The sequence below is a fragment of the Pantherophis guttatus genome, chromosome 4 (assembly GCF_059756535.1).
Source record: "Pantherophis guttatus breed Tessera chromosome 4, ASM5975653v1, whole genome shotgun sequence".
NCBI lineage: Eukaryota > Metazoa > Chordata > Lepidosauria > Squamata > Colubridae > Pantherophis > Pantherophis guttatus.
In genome coordinates, this window is record NC_142066.1 from 88415214 (window position 1) to 88435328 (window position 20115).

General features: G+C 46.6%; 1 protein-coding gene across 11 annotated transcripts in view; it reads right to left on the reverse strand.

Moving 5' to 3' along the window:
* The window catches only part of GOLGA4 (golgin A4), a 268354-nt gene that overhangs the window by 6882 nt on the left and 241357 nt on the right, over positions 1 to 20115 (reverse strand). For all 11 annotated transcript variants that reach the window (XR_015733921.1, XM_060686081.2, XM_034421341.3 and 8 more), the window contains one exon: positions 2157 to 2243. Coding sequence is in view for 10 of the 11 variants with exons in the window: in XM_060686081.2 (XP_060542064.1) it covers positions 2157 to 2243 (87 nt within the window). In the remaining variant the exon portion in view is untranslated. The remainder of the gene's footprint in view (positions 1 to 2156; positions 2244 to 20115) is intronic.

A 20115-nucleotide genomic window follows, 5' to 3' on the forward strand; every position in this document is an offset into this window, starting at 1 on the left:
CTCCCCTGGCATCATCCATGACTGCTGCCCTTTCAGTGCTCTTTGGTTGTTGTCCTGGCTCCCTTCGGATGTTAAGATTTTCCAAAGTCTCCATCACCAATTGGGTTATATGCCTCTTCAGATAGTCCTCCCTCAGGGGTGCTTCGATCAGCCCCCCCTGGTCAGTAAGGGCTTCTAGTTCCAGTTTCCACCCCGGTTTTCGGTTGCCACGGTTGAGGGTGACTCCTCTGGTTCTCTCATCCCAGCCATCTTTCTTCCCAATGCCAATTGACCAGCGGGGCTTTTCAGGATTCTCCAGGGTTACCACATCCTTTCCGATGGGTTGCACGAGACAGGCATCCGACTGGGTGGCGGTTGCTGTCTCTCCCCAGCAATCGGTTTCTCCCAGCTCTCTGCTTTGTTCAGACATGGTTTGGAAGGTTCCCTCAGTAGAGCAAAGATTGCTTCTCTGGGTTGACCGTTTTGCAGATTGTGCTTTCTGTAAGGATCGCCTCTCCTTCCAATTTAAGAAAGTACGAACTCTTGAAACGTAGTTGTTCAAAAGGATTCTTTTATTAAGCAGAAGTGAAAACCATCCAGCTAAAGCACAATCTGAATGCCCTTAGGCAAAGCAGTAGGATTAAAGTGGTAGAGACCCCTCCCTTTAGGTCAGAATGCAGATTTCAGCCAATACACAAGTGTGAAGATGTTTTCTTTACTATTTCCTTTGAGAACCTGAACAAACATGCATTCCCACCACTTCCCTTTAAAGTGAGACAACCCACATGGCTATCATATAAATTCCTGCAGGTAAAGGGAATCTCAGGCTTCCTTGGCGCCAGGATATAGGTTGTAAAATATCTGATGACACAGGCCATGCTAGTAAATCAAATCCAAGTCCCCCCTTCCTTCACTTGAATGGCAGTATCACTTTTAGGGATCTGACAGGTATTGCATTTAAATCTGCACAATCTTTCTAGATTAGAATACTTGACAGTAATTTTGATCTCTTTGTTGTACTCAACAATTCTCTGATAGTTTGCTAATATACAAACGAGATCATAAAATAAATGTTTTTCTTTTTCAAAATAATCCATTTTGGATTAATTCAAAATGAAATGTTGGCTCCAATACTGTACTTCTACTAACTCAACTAATAGTCAAAAGGAAAATTAAAAAGGATGAAGCGCAACGGTACACAGATGTTTGAAATAAAAAGGAAATAACAAGATTATTAGTGTGGAAGTGGGAAAATGGGGTCTCTATAATAAACTGGAAAATTGAAAGCTATATATGAAAAAAATTGTGGCAAATGACTTCTATACAAGGTTCAGATAACTTAATAGGTATGTCCATAAATGTTTTAATACTCAATGTTTTTAATGGTCTAATTATCTAATGACCGAGAGTTGCTTGAGAGTGAGATAGGCAAATTTATTAAATAAATGAATAATTAAAGTTACAGAGAATACAACTCATAAACTTTCTCTTTTTTAAATAGACATCAATGTCAAGATCTGATTTCACCTATGCAGTTGACAAATACCTATATTTTTATGCAGAATAAGAAAACTACATCATTCATTTCAGTTTGTCCAGTTTAAAAAAATAAGAAAATATGGAAGACATGGGAATGAAATATAAGTTGTTCATCTAGTAAAAGTTAAACATTTTCATAAAATTTGTTTTTCCCAATTTTACTGGATTGTCTTCACATTTAAATTGTATAGATTTATTTCCTTGGATTTCCTGTTTAACTATGAGGCAAGTATATTAAATACATATATGCTGATTTAGACATCACATTTTTATCATCATATTCACTAACAGTACTATTTGAGTGCTTGGCAACTTGCTCACATTTATGCCCAGTTGCAGCATTCTGTGGGACTATGATTTGCAACCCTTTTTGCCTGTTTCTGGCATTTTTCCTGTTTGCCAGCAAAAGATTCCCATTGGTTATGCTAGATTCACTTAACAACATATAATTTGCTTAATAACTGTGGTGACTCACTTTACAACTGTTGCAAAAACTATCATAAAATATAGTTTTATGTACCTATGGGCGTTTACATAGTGCCTCTGCTTGTACACAATAGCTTACGATCAAATTCTGGGTCAGCTATGGTAGTAAGTTGAAGATTACCTGAACTTCAAAACCTCTTATCAATTCTTACCAGTGTCTGAGCATTTTCTCGTTCTAAGATCTTCTGAGTTTGATCAGGAGGAAATTTCAGCACTGAAGTTATAACCTTTGCCATTGTCTAAAACATCAACAAAAGAAATAATGTTCAAACACTCAAGTCAATTCGTTTATGAAATCTTATACACTATTCTTAGGAATGTTAATGGAAGCACGGGGAAAAAAAAAATAGAAGCATGTATTTGTTTCTTCTCCCATGATAATTTGTAATATAATTTTTGTGTGTGAATGAATCAAGGGAATATTTACTTATTAAGACTAACAATTCAAATTACACATTCTATACGAAGATCCACTCTCTCCATGAAAAGAAGTGTTAGGGGTCAAGAAGACAGAATTTTTATTTTATTTTATTTTATTTTATTTTATTTTATTTATTTTATTTATTTTATTTTATTTTATTTTATTTTATTTTATTTATTTTATTTTATTTTATTTATTATTTTATTTTATTTTATTATTATTTTATTTTATTATTATATTATTTTATTATTATTTTATGTTATTTTATATTTTATATTTTATATTTTATATTTTATTTTTTATTTTATTTCAAATTTATATACTACCCTTCTCCCGGAAGACTCAGGGCGGTATACAGCCACAAATAAGAAACATAAAATACAAACATTAAAAACAATTAAAAGAATATATATCTATTTGGCCCCATAATTTAAAAAGTGACAAACCAATTAAAAACATTTAAAAAAATTTTTTTAAACCAGCCCGGCTTGCTGGAAAAGGAAAGTTTTAAGGGCATGGCGGAAGGCACCGAGGTCTTGGATTCTCCTTATCTCTGGGGGCAGCTGATTCCAGAGGGTAGGTGCCCCCACAGAGAAGGCCCTCCCCCTCGGGGTCACCAGCCTACATTGTTTGGCTGATGGCACCCCGAGGAGGCTCTCTCTGTGGGAGCGCACAGGTCGATGGGAGGTCATCGGTAGCAGCAGGTGGTCTCAAAGATAACTAGGTCCTGTGCCATGGAGCGCTTTAAAGGTGGTAACCAAAACCTTGAAGCGCACCCGGAAGACCACTGGGAGCCAGTGCAGCTCACGCAGGAGAGGTGTTATGTGGGAGCGTCATGCAGCTCCCGTAACTACCTGCGCGGCCGCATTCTGGACCAGTTTGAGCCTCCGGGTGCTCTTCAAGGGGAGCCCCATGTAGAGAGCATTACAGTAGTCCAGGCGAGAGGTGACGAGGGCGTGAATGACTGTGCACAGGGAATCTCAATCAAGAAAGGGCCGCAACTGGCGGATCAGGCGAATCTGACAAAAGGTCCCCCGGGCTACCGCCATCAGATGTTCCTCTAAAGACAGCTGTGTAACCAGGAGGACACCCAGATTGCGAGCCCTCTCCGTGGGGCCCAAAGACTCGCCCCCAATAGTCAATGATGGAGTCAATTGACTATATTGGGATGCCGGGAACCACAGCCACTCAGTCTTGGAAGGGTTGAGCTTGAGCCTGTTCCTCCCCATCCAGACCCGCACAGCCTCCAGGCACTGGGACATCACTTCAAGAGCATCGTTGGGGTGGCCTGGGGTGGAAATGTACAGCTAGGTGTCATCAGCGTACTGGTGGTACTTCACCCCAAAGCCACGGATGATCTCACCCAGCGGCTTCACATAAACGTTGAACAAAAGGGGCAAGAGGATCGACCCCCTGAGGCACTCCACAAATGAGAGGCCTCGAGGTCGACCTCTGCCCCCCTGCCAACACGAACTGCGACCGGTCTGAGAGAAAGGAGGAGAACCACCGTAATACGGTGCCCCCCATCCCCACTCTTCCAACTGGTGCAGCATGATACCATGGTCAATGGTATCAAAAGCCGCTGAGAGGTCTAACAGGGCCAGAACAGAGGAACAACCCCTGTCCCGAGCCCTCCAAAGATAATCTACCAACGTGACCAATGCCGTTTCCATGCTATGCCCAGACCTGAAACCCAACTGGAACGGATCTAGATAAGATGTTTCCTCCAGGAATTGTGGAAACTGTCGCGCGACCACACTCTCAACAACCTTCGCCACAAAGCGAAGGTTGGAGACAGGACAATAGTTGGGTAATACTGCCGGGTCCAGGGAGGGCTTTTTGAGGAGAGGCCTCACCACCGCCTCTTTCAAGGCAGCGGGGAAGTGACCCTTACTCAACGAAGCGTTGATAATTGCCTGGAACCAGCCTCATGTAACCTCCCGGGAAGCCAGTACTAACCAGGAGGGACACGGGTCCAGTAAACATGTGGCCGCACTAAGTCTCCCCAAAATCCTGTCCACATCATCAGGAGTCACAGAGTCAAACTCTTCCCAGATTACATTCTCAAGACTATTCCTCGTCACCCTGCCCGGGAGCAGACTGCAAGAGTTTTCATAGATGGAGAGGAAACGGAGAGGATTCAAATTTGTAGAGGTACAAGACAGGGATGTCCTCTTTCCCCTTTCCCCATTGCTATTTATATTGACTTTAGAACCCCTGCTTAGAGAAGTGAGAGGAAATACGGAAATAAGAGGAATGAAGATTAGGCAGGAGGAAGTTAAAGTTCAGGTTTATGCAGATGAACTTGTATTTATTTTGGATCAACCACTGGACTCGGGCCTGAAATTATTATGCTTGATTAGAGAGTATGGGAAGGTAGCGGGATTATTGATGAATGAAGAAAAAACTAAAATCCTAGCGAAGAATATGACTCAGATGCAAAGGCAACAGCTGGAGCAGTTAATGGGTTTAAAAATGACAAATAAAATTAAGTATCTGGGTATATGGTTGACTGCCAGATGTTCCTCCATAAAGGAGGATAACTATCTTCCTCTTTACAACCAGATGCTCAGAGATCTAGAAAGATGGAAAAATCTCCAGCTATCAATTTTGGGAAGGGTGGCAACCATTAAGATGTGCGTGTTACCCAAATGGCTATTTCTATTTCAAACAGTCCTGGTAAGGTTGAACAAAGAGTTTTTTACAAATTTGGATAGGAGTATATCTAAGTTTATCTGGCAGGGAAAGAAGCCGTGGATTGGACTTAAAATGTTACAAGAACCTAAAAACAGAGGAGGACTTGGACTCTCAAATTGGGAGCTTTATTACCAAGCAGCGAACTTGATTTGGGTGAAAGAATGGATGACCCTACAAAAGAGACGACTTTTGACATTTGAGGGAGCCGGTCTTCAACATGGCTGGCACTATTTTTTATGGCCGGGAGCGTCCAGCCACCCCAGACACTTTGAGGATCACTATTTACATAGGACTCTTGGGTACACTTGGGAAAAGATTAGAAGAAGAGTATATTTAAAAGTCCCATGTTGGATTTCGGCGCAGGAAGCTCAGATCTACCCGACATTGTATAAAGGGGGGAAAACTTTGACTTATGAAGTCTTTTTGGATGCTCAGGGTAATCCGAAGTCATGAGAATTATTAACTCTCCAAGGATATAAGATAGACTAGTGGTCTTATTCCCAAGTGCACTCCAGGTACAAAAAAGATTTATATAGTGAAGGAATTTACCGTAAAAGACAAGAATTGGATAAGATCTCATTAGAAGGAGGGAAAGGGGTATTATCTAAATGTTACGCATATTTATCATCTCTGCAGATAGGACTGGATGTAGTGAAGCGTTCACATGTAGTGAACTGTATGATAGCATGGAGGCGAAATTTTGGATATCCCCTTGACTTCCAGCAATGGGAACGGATTTGGTTGAAAAATATGAAGCTAACCATGGCCTCCTCATATAAAGAAAACATATATAAAATGGTCTACCATTGGCATCTCCCCCCTGCAAGACTAGCTAAAATGTTTCCCGGGACATCTTCCTGCTGTTGGAAATGCGGTTACAGTAATGGAACTTACTTTCATCAATGGTGGACCTGCCCGCAGGCGGTTAAATATTGGAAAAAAATACGGCAGTGGATTTTGGAATTGAGGCCCAAGATTTTCCTGTTGGGGGCAAAACCTTTGAATGTTAAATCAGGTATATGGTTCTTGTTGATTCATATTATTACTGCAGCAAGATTAGCGTTTGTGCAGGAGTGGAAAAATCAATACTTACCGATGGATTTGAAAATAATATATAAAATTAATGAGTGTGCAGAATCAGATAGATTAACTAGATTGATCAATGGTAAAAAAGATTCAGAATTTTATAACAGTTGGAAATTATGGTACGATTGGGTCCAGAAAAGGTGGGATAGAATAGATATATGATGGCAAGTATGTATGTATAAATGAATGACTTTATATTTATGGACAATGTACTCATATTACACCATGGTGGCAGAATTGTATATTTCATTTGTGTATTGATGCATAGAATATATTAATAAAATAAAAATTAAAAAAAAAGACAGAATAATTTATTGACAATGCATTTTCTTTTCTACTAAGTTAAAAACAATAGAAATGTAATCACTTAAAAGATGATGTTCAGCCTAAGTTTATTCACATATTGTTCAAAATATTTCCTTCCATAATCCTGGAATTACTTCTCAAATTAGTATAGGTTTTCAGTTACATTTTGCTGGATTACGTTCAGTAATATTGTCCTGTTCATATTTATAGTGGTAGATGGTCTGTTATTTTATCAGTTGCACTGATTCAGTGTTGTTGACAATATACTGTATGTAGGCCTTAGATTGGAGAAATCAAAGTAGATTATTTTGCAAGATTGTATCAATCCTAGTTTGCATAAATTAGTATAAACATGTTTGGGATAAAACCCAGCTTACATATATGATTAAATATACATTTAAAACATATGCAGAGAAATTTGTTCCAACACCTGACGATGCAGGGTGGTTCAGGGCCATGTGAGATGCCTAGGGAAAGATCTTGCCAATTATCTGGGAACAAATGATCAGGAATGGCCATACCAGTTTTAATCAGGGTCTAGGTCCGTGATGGCGAACCTATGGAAAGTGTGCCAAAGAGGGCACCGTTGCCCTGGGTCAGATCTCCGTGGTGTTTCTTTTGTGAGCTTCTGTTTCCCTGCAAATGAAGAAACAGAAGCTCACAAAAGAAAAAGATCTTACGTCTTGCCATGCTGCTGGTGTTGGGATGATCTGCCTCCCACAGACCAGCTGGCCTTCCGGTCACTGCTGCGCATGCACGCATGTCCGAGCATGTGCACATTTGTGCATGTCCACACATGTGCACATTTGTGCATGTCTGCACATGTGCACATTTGTTATGCTTGCACAATCATGCGTGCACATTCACCTTTCAGTTTGGGCATGCGTGCGCGCGGTTTGGGCACTTGGTGTCTAAAAGATTCGCCATCACTGGTCTAGGTGAAGGAATGGACAGCATATGAATTCTATTAATAATAATAATAATAATAATAATAATAATAATAATAATAATAATAATAATAATAATAAATTTTATTTCCATACCGCCCTTCTCCTGAAGGACTCAGGGTGGTGTACAGCTTATTAAAAGCACAAAGACAAACAACAATTAAAATAATTTAAAATTATTAAATAATTTCGGCTCAATATTAAAAACCCCCAAAATTTAAAACATCCAATTTAAAATCATTACATTGATAGCCCGGCCTGGCGGAACAACAGGGTCTTAAGGGCACAGAAAAATACCCTGAGATCGGAGATCTTATGCATTTCCGGGGGCAGTTCATTCCATAGGGCTGGGGCTCCCACAGAGAAGGCCCTCCCCCTGGGTGTCACCAGCCAACATAACTTGGCCAATGGCACCCTGAGGAGACCCTCTCTGTGGGAGCGAACTGGCCGCTGGGAGGCTACTGGTGGCAGAAGTCGGTCTCGAAGGTACCTGGGTCCTATGCCATGGAGCGCTTTAAAGGTGGTAACCAACACCCTGAATCGCACCTGGAAGACCACTGGGAGCCAGTGCAGTTCGCGCAGGAGGGGTGTCACGTGGGCACAACGGGTTGCGCCCATAACCACCCGCGCGGCCGCATTCTGGACCAGTTGGAGCCTCCGGGTGCTCTTCAAGGGGAGCCCCATGTAGAGAGCATTACAATAGTCCAGCCGGGAGGTGACAAGGGCATGAGGGACCATGAGCAAAGTGTCCCAGTCCAGAAAGGGCTGCAACTGGCGAATCAGGCAAACCTGATAAAAAGCCCCCCTGGCCATGGCCGTCATATGCTCTTCAAAAGACAGCCGTGCGTCCAGGAGGACACCCAGATTGCGAGCCCTCTCTGTGGGGGGCAGCGATTAATATGGAGTTCCTGTGACAAAGTACTCAAAGTAGGACCAAGAAACGTATCCTGAATGAAAATGTATTTCCTCAAATAGGTATTTACAGAAGCCTAAGGATAACGATAGGCTTTATACTTTTTCTCTTCAATTGGCACATCTTTTGAAACTATTCTTAAATGGGGACAGCTTTACTTTAAACATAGTAATAAAATCATCCCTTGATTACTAGAATGTGTTGTTCCTGAGGCTGCCCTTAAGCATTGATCAAAGTTATGGCTACTATAGTGATTAAGCTATGGCTTATAGAAGTGACGGCGAACATTTTTCTTGTTATGTGCCAAAAGTGTTTGTGTGCGCGCGTGACAGTGTGCATGCGTGGCAGCACCCTTAATGCAATGCGAATCCCCCACCTGCGCACACCCCCACTCCTCCTGAGCATGCACCCTTCATTGTGCATGTGCGGGCCCCCCGCATTGCACATGCGCCCCTGCGTTGTGTTTGTGCGCGCCCTGCACATGTGCTTCACACTCCCCCGGCCCATTTTGGGCCTGGAAAGCCTCCTGCAGTAAACTTTGCTGCCGCGAACGGCTTGCCAGCCTTGCGCTCCGGGCAGCGTCCAGCCATACCAGCCATGCTGGACGCTGCCTGGAACGTGAGGCGGGCAGGCCGTTCACACCGGCAAAGGTTGGTGCAACCCTCTCCTGACAGGGAGCATGACTGCTTACTGGTTGGTATGCCTCTTGCTGCTTACTGCGACTGCTTCCCAGCCAGTGGGTCTCCATGAGTGAGGAGCTGTGTTTTCTTCCAGTTCTCCTGAGGCAGCTTACTTCCCCTTCGGCGGCTTCTCCTCCTGGCTGTTCCAGGAGCAGCCCCTGTCTCTTAGCCAGTGCAAATGGCTTGCCGCCGTAGCCTGCCACCGCCCTCTCTGCCCTGCCGGCTGCTCTGGTGCTGCCGGGGAAGCGGCAGCACAAGAACTGCCATTGGTGGGGGCGAAGGGGTGTGATCTGTCCCCGTCCACATACACACACAAACACAGCCAGCCGAGGGTTAAGGAAACACTTTGGAATGCACCCAGTTTCTTTATCTCCGACTTGGCAGCGATAGACACACCGTCTGCCAAGTGCCTTTATTTTCACAGAAAAACAGACAGATAAAATACTCAGCTTCCAAATGTCCGACAACAATAATTATTTCTCTCCGCAGTTCCGAACGAGGCTTTAGTGACTATCCAAGGTTAGTTTTGTTGGTCACAAGAATCACTGACCACTACCCTCTATTATATAGTCTCTGGGGTGTGGTCCAGTGACTCAGTTCTAATCCCTAGCACACCTCCTAAGCTGCTGCAATCGTTTATCACGCCTTCGGAGGCGTGCGTCCAGGAATGATGTTTCTTCGTCACTCTGATCCGAGCCACCTGTCTCCCTGCTGATCTCCTCTCCCTCGGCCGGCATCTGAGACAATGCCAGAGGGGAGGGGCCTGGAGAGGGAGGCCTGGCTGACTCCTCTTCCTCATGCTCAGAGCTTTCTTCCTCCGATGGGACAGGCTCAGACGGCGGGGCCACAACAGGGTGAGCGGGAGGGGGAAGAGGGCCAGTTGGGTGCCCGACTGCCGGCTTCCCTCCTAAGGAGAGTGATTACAGTTCTAAAAGGAGACGCGGTGGCCAGGAGTGCTGCGAAGAACAATCTTCGCCTATTCACGCAGCAGCCAAGAATGGACGTTGTCTTAACTGAACGTCCCTTTTCTGAGTGCTGCAAACACTATCCATGGCTGGGTTAGTTCCTTCAGCTTTGGCAACAACTAGTGAGAGCTAATTTCCCTTTCCTGTGGCTTAGCCACAACCACGATCCCATGATCCCCCAGTCTGATACGAAGGTGAAGCAACACTGCCAACTAAGAAGTAGAACCGATAACTTTATTAACAGGCATAACCAGCAACAATAGTAAGGAAAACTGGAAACGAGACAAGCAAAAGCAGGCAGCCAAAAAGGGAGGGAATGGATAGTGTTCGCAGCACTCAGAAAAGGGATGTTCAGGTAAGACAACATCCATTTTCCTGAGCGCTGCTCCCACTATCCATGGCTGGATATACCCAAGCTCAACCTCAAGGGTGGGAGGCTGACTGCCCTCCATTGTCCCCATCCGGTACAACTGTTTGGAGTACTTGACGACCAAAGGAAGCCTCCGCCAAGGCATAAGCGTCTATCTTGTAATGGCGAATGAACGGGGAGAATGACGACCAGGTCGCCGCCCTGCAAATGTCCTCCACTGATGCCTGTGTCAACCAGGCCACCGTGGTGGCCGCGCTACGAGTGGAGTGTAGCAGGATCCTGCCAGATAACGGTTTAGAGTTCAAGTCATATGCCAGAGCAATGCAGGCTTTGATCCAATGGCCCACCGTGGAGGAGGAGATCTTCAGACCCATCGAGGCTGGGTTGAACGAGACAAGAAGTGCCTCCATTCGCCAAAATGAAGTGGTGCGACGAATGTAATAGCGAAGGGCTCGACGTACGTCGAGGGTGTACCATTTCTTCTCCTGGTGATCGTGAGGGGACAGGCAAAAGTCTGCTAAGATGAGTTCCTGGGCCCGGTGAAACCGTGAGTTCACCTTGGGGAAGAAGGAGAGGTCCAGGTGTAGAATCACCGTGTTTTCCCTAAAAATGCACAGGTCCTTCCTAGTAGATAGGGCCGCCAATTCTGAGACTCTCCTGGTGGAGGTGATAGCCAGGAGGAAGGCCACCTTAAAGGACAGGTACTTTAGTGCCACAGACCCCAGAGGTTTGAAGGGGGGAACTGTTAGGGCTCTCAGTACAAGGGGAAGATCCCATGTCGGGTAATGGTGCACAGCGGGAGGGCGTAAGTTCCCCGCGCCCTGTAGAAAGCTCCTGATTAGCGGGTGGTATGAGATTGATTGGTAAGGAGGATAGCTGACCACTGTCTGCCATCGTAATGTAGCCGGAGCCAAGCCTTTGTCTAGGCCTGCCTGCAGGAATTCAAGGATGTCGTGCACTGCCGCAGAAGTAGGGTCCACATGGTGTATCGAGCACCAGATGCAGAACGCTCGCCACAAAGCTTCGTAAATGCGAGCAGTTGAGGGTCGCCTAACCGCTTGAATGGTACCTATGACCTTATCTGACAGGTTGCCTTTCTTCAGCTGGACCCGTTCAAATGCCAGACGGCCAACTGGAGCCACTGAGGCTCTGGATGACAGACCGCCCCCTGGCACAGAGATATCTGGTGTGGTGGTATCACCCACGGTTGGTCCACGGATAATGTTATGAGATCGGCATACCACAGTCTTTGAGGCCAATTGGGAGCCACTAGAAGCAAGTTGGCTTTTTCCGTCAGCAACTTCCAAATGAGGCGCGGTAGAAGTGGTATCAGTGGAAAGGCGTACAGTAGGCCTCTGGGCCACTTGCAGCGTAGCGCATTGTGATTCTCCGCCTGAGAGGATGGGTAGCGAGACACAAAGCGAGGCAGTTGTGCGTTGGTTGGAGTTGTGAAGAGCTCCACCACAGGTGTCCCAAAACGAGCGGAGAGCTCCTGAAACAAGTGGGGGTGGAGTTGCCACTCCGTTGGATCTATCTGTTCCCTGCTGAGCCAATCTGCCCTGACATTGGCCGACCCCAAGATGTGGTCCACCTTGATCGATATCAAGTGTTTCTCTGCCCAGCTGAATAGGGCCTCTGACTCGAACATCAGGGCCCGAGATCTTGTTCCCCCCTCTCTGTTCACGTGTGCCTTGGCTGATATATTGTCTGTGAGGATCAAGATGTGCTGACCCACTAGCATCTCCCGAAACTGTAATAAGGCCAATCTGATGGCCCGTAATTCTAGTAGGTTGATGCTGCTGCGTTTCTTGCGAGGAGACAACCGCCCCTGTGCTACCAGGTTGTGCAGGTGTGCCCCCCATCCTCGAAGACTTGCGTCGGAGGTAAGGACCAGTCTGTCCGGTTCCAGAAAGTTGCAGCCCCTGAGTAGAGCGGGAGATGTCCACCAGTTGAGGGATAAACGAACCTGGGGTGGCAGGAACATCTCGTGCCTCGAGTTTGACTTGCCCATCCGTTGGAAGGGAAGCAGGAACCATTGCAGAGGGTGAGAGTGTCTGCGTGCCCATGGTACGATGTTGAAGCAGGATACCATCTTCCCAAGTAGGCACGATAACTGAAGCAAGGGGACTTTCTCTCAAGACCTGGTAAATTAGGTCATGCATGCTCCGAATCCTTTCCGGGGATAAGGACACCTGGCCTTTGACTGAGTCTATCACCGCCCCCAGGTGAAGAAGCCGGGTGGACGGTACCAGGTGACTTTTTTGGAAGTTGATCGTGAAGCCATGGTCCTGAAAGGCCTTCAGTACAAGGTCCATGTCCCTGACTGCCTGGTTCTGAGATGACGAGAGGACCAGAATATTGTCTAGGTAACAGAGAATTCGAACTGGAAGTGGCCTTAGGGTTGCCGCTACCACTGCCACCAGCTTGGTGAAGGTGCGGGGTGCTGACAAAAGACCAAAGGGCATCACACAGTATTGGAAATGCTGACTCGCGTACTTGAACCTCAGGTACTGCTGGTGGTCTGGATGGATGGGTACATGTAAGTAAGCTTCCTGGAGGTCGACCGGTTGGAGGAGGTCTCCCTGTCTCACGCCAGCTAGAATCGACCGGAGGGAGTGCATTTTGAACCTGCGGTACAGGACTGCTAGATTCAGATGTTTCAAGTTTAAGATGCCTCTCCAACCTCCGGATGCCTTGGGTACCAGGAAGAGGACCGAGTAGTAGCCGCACCGGTGTTGGTTCTGAGGCACTGGTTCTATCGCTCTGATGCTTAGGAGGTGAGTGATCTCCTGGGTCATCAGTAGATTGAGTTCTTGTGAAGACGGGATCAGGCATCGCAGAAAACGACTGGGAGGACATCCGATAAATTCTATGGAGAGTCCCAATGAGGTCGTGCATTGCACCCACGAGTCCTCGGTTGACTGGGCCCATTGCTGTGCGAAGAGGCTGAGTCTCCCGCCGATGGGGCCCGAGGGCTGGGCATCACTTGCCCCTCTGGGGTGTTTTGAACCCGGCTCCTCTAAATGGTCATTTGGCCTGTTGGTTGCGGCCACGGTCGCGGAACTGCTGTCTATCTTGATACCGGTCCCCACCATGGAACTGGGCGCGCTGAGAGGAGGACCCACTGGGTCCTGAGCTAGCCCGAAAGGGCTGTCGTTGTGAGTAAGGGGCGTAATGCCATTCCGGCCGTCGGTGCGAGGATTGCAGCACCTTCCTCTTATGCTTGTCCTCAATCAGGACGGGGTTTAACGCCGCTCCGAATAGGTGCTTTGTAGGGTGCTGCAGCCAGGTTCCATTTCACCTTGAGATCAGCTTTCCAGTGACGTAGCCAAAATAGTCTCCTAGTCATGACTGTGGAAGCGAGGGCCCTTGAAGCAAATTTCGCAGAATTCCAGGAGGCGTCAGCTGAATACTCAGTGACCGTGACAATTTTATTGATGTCCTGGTGCAGCCTGGTATCCTCAGGCGGAAGTCTCTCCTGCAGTTGACGTAGCCAGATTAGCGACGCTCGATTGAAGAAGGAGGTCGGTGTCGCCGATCTGATGGCCCAAGCCACTGCCTGGTGCGACTTGCGAAAGGCCAATTCTGTCCATTTTTCCTCCGCTTTGAGGCCATCCAAGGCATCTGTGGAAATCACCGAAGAAGATGCCAGGGCTGCAACTGGCTGATCCACAGAAGGCAATGCCAGTAATTCCTCCAGTTCTGGAGCAGAGCAATAAAGCTTCTTGTCCTGGGTACTGGGAATAGTTAAGGATCCCGGCTGACCCCAGAGGGTCTGGATTACATCCGTGAACAGTTGTGGACAAGGAATAATGTCTTTCCTTGGTTCCGAAGTCTTGAAGAGGGCCTCATGAGGACCTGCTGTTTTCTGAGCGGATGACCTATCCTCACCGGGGACTCCCAAATTAGTTGTCAAACGAGCCTTGTGGAGAAGTGACTTGAACAGGGCCGGTTTAAAAAGTCCATTGAAGGCCGGGGTATCCGGCAACAGACCTTCATCTTCTGAGAACTCAATGTCCTCCAGCCATTCCTCCGCTTGGTCTGAATCCTCAGAGGGGACTGTTTGATCTTGAGACGATTGAGGATGAGATTGTACTTGCTCTTGAGCCCCCTGGGTGGTCAATGGTTGATACGGAAGCTGCGTGGCTTGCTGCATACTTGCAGCTAAAAAGGAGGATAATGCAGATGAGAACATGGCTTGAAAGTCCAGTTGAGGAGCCTGTAAAGGTCCCTCTGGGGCTCTGAGGCCCACCGCCATTGGAGTAAATGTTGCTTCCGCCATGCGCCGATGGGGAATGGATAAGCCTGCCAGTGATACATCTGGCATCGAATGGGAGACTCCTTTTGTTCTCAGTAATGAGCGTCCAGGTCCCGTTGGGTCCAGGGGCAGCTGGCCCAGGCAAGGGTAGTCCAGATCTTCGGTCCCGGTTCTTGTCTCCCCTTGTGTGGGAGGGGTCGGCTTTGTACTGCCGCTGTCCGAGGACAGGGAGCATGCCGCTGTCTTCTGTGCCTTTGAGCACTGGTGCTCTAGAGCCTTATGGCGCCTTAATGCGTCCTTGTCCTGCACATGTGGCGCCTTGTCTGAACGGGGTTTGCGGCTGGAAGACTCAGACTGCTTCCCGGCAGACTTTTTGGCAGATCTGGCTGCCTTGCGGGGGGGGGGGGGGGGGGCTCGCCTCTGGTTCCAGATCAGAGGATAGCGGGGAGTCTGCCATGCCTGTTAGTTGAGCTGATAGCAGAGAGCAGGCAAGAAGGGAGGCCAAATTACCTGTGATTGACCTGGTATCTGCCCAAATGATCTGACTGGGGCGGACAATGGTCGCCAAGGCTGGGCCCGCTAAACTCCTGCCAGTCTCTCCAATAGTGACTGACCTCTAATTTAGGCAGTGGGGCAATTTTCCGTCTTCCAAAAGCCCTGTAGCCAGTGTAAAGGCACTCTCGCGACACGCAGGGAGCAGACAGAGGCCTGAGAGGAAAGCCGGCAGTTCCAGAATGCTCAAAATGGTGGTTCGAAGGTCCATCAAAATGGTGGCGCCCTTGGCGCAAATATTGGAATGGTGGGCATAGCGTCATGAACTCACACTGGCGGCCCGAGTGTCTGACCAGCTGCCTCGCTGTCCTAGCGGCTGGCGTCTCTTCAAATTCAGCAGCCCCGCTCTCCCGCTGCTCGCCCGCGGTCGGAACAGAGCCGGCACCCTGTTACCCACTTCCCCAGCGTGGCTCCGCGGCTCCCAATAGCGGGCCGATGCTCCAAAGCCGCCTGGCTTAAAGACGCAGAGCCGCGATGGCGGGGGTGGCCGCTGGGCTCAGCACACCCTCCGTGATGCAATTAGTGAAGCCGGACCCATCCCGAGGGGATCGGAGACCGGCTGCTGTGGATCCTTTGAGCACGGATGCGTGGGTGGCCCGGAGCCCCAGGCACGCCTCACAGCTGATAGGTAAAGGCGGGAAATACGAAAAAAAAAAGGAAAAAACTCCTTCTCCTACCGAAAGCAACAAATAATCAAAAATAACCAAAAAAAAAAAAAAAAAAACCTACCAGATCCGATGGAAAGGGAAAGAAAATTGGAAAAAATTCCACTAGCTCTAAATTTCACTTCAGTGTTTCCCAGCAACTGAGTGAAGACTGGGGAATCATGGGATTGTGGGTGTGGCTAAGCCACAGGAAAGGGAAATTAGCCCTCACTCGGTTGTTGCCAAAGCTGAAGGAACTAATCCAGCCATGGATAGTGGGAGCAGCACTCAGGAAAATAGCACCTTCTTCCAGTTGCTGGAAGTAAAAGGCGGCTCTGCACAGCTTCCCAAAAAACTTTTCTCCCGTTCTCTTTTGCACACTCAGAGCCCCATGCCACTAAAACCTGAGGGGTTGCGTTGCTCTCTCGCCCACCCTTCCCCCGGCCAGACTGCCAGCCTGGAATTCCCTGCCACTTCCCCCAGTCTGGTAGCTAATCTTATCTGAGCCAACTAAACAACTCTTGAGCCATTTCTCGAGCAGAGGAAGAGATGGGAGGGCTGGAGGGGGGGGGGCAGGAAACTGATCCAAACTCTCTCCCTTCTCCTTTCTTTCTCCCAACCCCGCCAACCACTCTTAGTTTACCTCTAGTGAGGCAGGATAAACACTTGGAGCTGGATCAGTTCACAAAACCCAATTTCAGCCAATGGCTCAGAGCAGCAGCTTCGCTTGAGGAAGGGAAAGGATCGTGGGAAGAAAGCAGGAGCTCTGGCAGTCTGTTACTCTGTTAAATGTTTTTCCAAACTCGAAAACAACTGAAGGGCAGGCTTCGAAAATCTTTTCAAAATTATCAAACAGTTTTTTCAAACAGTTTTGAAAACTGTTTCAAAACAGTTGTTTGCAGGCAGCTCACTCTAAGAGAACGACCAAACCTTCCAGGGAGCATGACGTTCGCACCAGAAGCATGTCCACTTTAAATAAGCATTTAAGATATTTTCCGGAAGAACAATTTATGTTTTGAATTTGGAGCATAAATTCCTATCAGTAAAACTTTACTCTGGGATATTTCCACCTCTAACATTAGTATTTGTCCCTCTTCATCCGCAAAAAGTTGTTTTGGGGAAAGATACTCTTTTACATACATTGCAACGCTTCTCTTTCTCTCCTCTGAGGCCGCTACAAACAATTTCCCTGCTTTAGGACATTTCAGTAAATTGGCCTGTGACAATTTAATGTGCGTTTCTTGCATACAGACAATAACCATATTAATTTTCACAATTTTGGTTAATATACGTCTCCTCTTAGCCGGAGCATTGAGGCCATTGACATTAACTGTCAATAGTCTCACTCCTTGGTCCATCCCTATTTATTAGTCTCTTTAATTTTAGCTGCTAAGCGACTTTCAATCCCGTATTCTTCTATTTCTCCTTCCTCCCCCTTCCTCCCATTTCGTTTCCCCTTTCCTTGATATGCTTGTGTTCCTCTCTCATTTCTCCACTCCTCTTTCTGATCTTTCTGATTCTTTTTATCTATTTCTTTCTCTCTTTCCCCTTCAGTGGGTCCAAAGAAGTTTTCACAGAAATCCTGTGCATCCTGTATATTTTCAATTTTTATCTTTCGGTCTTGCCAGGTCACCAAAAGTCCTTCCGGCAATAACCATCGATAAGGCGCGTTGTGTTTTCTTAGTTGCGAGGTTATAAACTGATAACTTTGTTTCTGTTCTCACACCCTTCTAGGGATCTGCTTTAAAAATGTAATTTGCCGTCCCTTATATGTAATGTTCTGATCCCTGGCCTTATGAAGGGTTTCGTCTCTAAGCGCCTTTTTGGTAAGTCTTATGTGTATTTCTCTAGGCAGATTATGCTGTCTCGCGTAGTTGGTATAAACACGGTAGGCCTCATCTATCTCGCCACAGACTTCTTCCTTGTTCCTCCCCACTACTTCAGCAATCACTTCTCCCACAATTTCCTCTAGCCGTTCCTCTCTGTCCTCCGCCACATTTTGCAAATGTAAGAAGAAAGCAGACTTCTCCATCTCTAAAAATACTACTTCCTCTTCGAGTTTCCCGATTGCTTGGGCACATCTCCTTTCACAAATGTCTATTTGAGTTTCAACTCTTTTCGTAGTTTTTTCAACCTCAGTCAATCTCTCCTCATGTTTCATCAGAGTTGATCTCATCTCTCCCAGTGTCTCTTTGATTTGTTTCATCTCTCCTCGTAATTCACTCATCTCTGTTTTCAGATCCTCGAAATTTTTAGATGTAGCTTCTTGGTTCTTTTCAATTAGCTCTTGAATATTTTGGAACATTGTCTGCATTCCTTGCATTGTGATTGGTTTCTCTGCTGTTGGTAAATTTTCAGCTGATTTTCTTAGACCTGGAGGCGTTGTGGTTGGTGAGGATGCCGCTGTAGAGGGTATGTGCTTTTTAATTATTTTGGTGGAGGTTACTGTGGTTGACATGTTTGCTAGACAAAGAAAACTTTTCCAAATTATCATACACTACTATTATTATGTATTATTATTATTAAATATTAAATATTATTATGAAGTCTGTTTAGATATACACAATCAGTCCACTTTCTCCCTTATTTCATTCCTATCACGATACACAAGTAAAATCTATATGACTATATATGCAAATTATTATATCAATTTATGTTAAGTAATAAATAAATCTAAGTAAATAATTAAATGCTCAAACTATTGGATCATGATTAATATATACACTTGTACTAAGAGTTGATTAAGTCTTCAAAGAAAAAAGGAGAGCTTCTTTAATCCCCGCTCTTGTTTCCGTTTGTCCAACTAATTATTATAAACAGGAAAAGGGCTCACTGTCACGGTAAGTTCCTAGTGGGGAAGGGGGGGTTCGGAGAATAGATATTCACCCACAAATCATCCTTGGTTTTATAGTAATAATCTCTATATATTGTTCCTTAATCCACTGAGTTTTAGCTGAGTCCTTATCTCAGCTAGAAGTTTTCACTCACTCCAAAAGTCACTGATATTTAGTCCAATTCACTTGCCCTTCCGTTTCTCTCCAATTTCTCAGCAGTGAGATCGCCAAAGACTTTGTAAATAAAAACTTCCTTCTCTTTCCTATCTGGGCTGCCGCTGTTCTCTCCAGTCGCTGTACAGCCCTGCAATTCTCAAATCAGTCTCTCTTTCTTCTTCTTCTCCTTTCTTCTCCTTTCACGTTCTGTCCTGCCTCCCCGTGCCGGTCAAAACCGCAGCATCATTGGCTTTGGGGCCACTTATACGCGGCCTTCTTCTTGCTCTCCGAATCCTCGGGGCTCACATTTCGTTGCAGTGAGGGGGTCGCACACCCTCTCCTCGCCTCCGAAGGAAGCCCCTCTGTTCCTCCTGCCTCTCCGGGGCTGGAAGCGGCTAAACAAAGCCGCGGAGTTTCAAGAAACTTGATCAGCACCATGGAGTTCGCGCCGCACCGATCCTTTGCCCTGACCAGCTCTGGCTTTCTTCCCTCAATCCTTTCCCCTCCTCCTCAAGTGAAGCAGCTGCTCTGAGCCATTGGCTGAAACTGGGTTGTGTGAACCGATCCAGCCCTGAACGTTTATCCTGCTTCACTAGGATCAAGGGAAGAAAGTTGGAGCTCTGGCAGTCTATTATTCTGTTAAATGTTTTTCCCCTCCTCAAGCAAAGAGTATGCAGGGGGGTCTGGAAGAAGGGATAACGTTTGCTTATTTAAAGAGGACACGCTTCTGGTGTGAACATCACGTCCCCTGGAAGGCTTGGTCATTCTCTTAAGAGTGGGCTGCCTGCGAACAGTTGAGATAATTTTGAAAAGATTTTCGAAGCCTGCCCTTGAGTTGCTTTCGAGTTTGGAAAAATGTTTAACAGAGTAACAAACTGCCAGAGCTCCAGATTTCTTCCTTCGATCCTTTCCCCTCCTCAAGCGAAGTTGCTGATCTGAGCCATTGGCTAAAACTGGGTTTTGTGAACTGATCCAGCTCCAAGTGTTTATCCTGCCTCACTAGAGGTAAACTAAGAGTGGTTGGTGGGGTTGGGAGAAAGAAGGGAGAAGGGAGAGAGTTTGGATCAGTTTCCTGCTCCCCCTCTAGCCCTCCCGTCTTTTCCCTTGGAAAAACATTTGGCTCATCAATTCCCCCACCATAGGAGTGGGGAAGTACATACTTCCAACCCTCCCAACATCCTTGTGACAGGAGAGGAGCTCCCTGATCGCTCACACACGCGTCTTTGGCTGCTGCCCGCCTCTCGTCTGACACCCACAGTGAGGCAACTGGGGAGATGCCCAT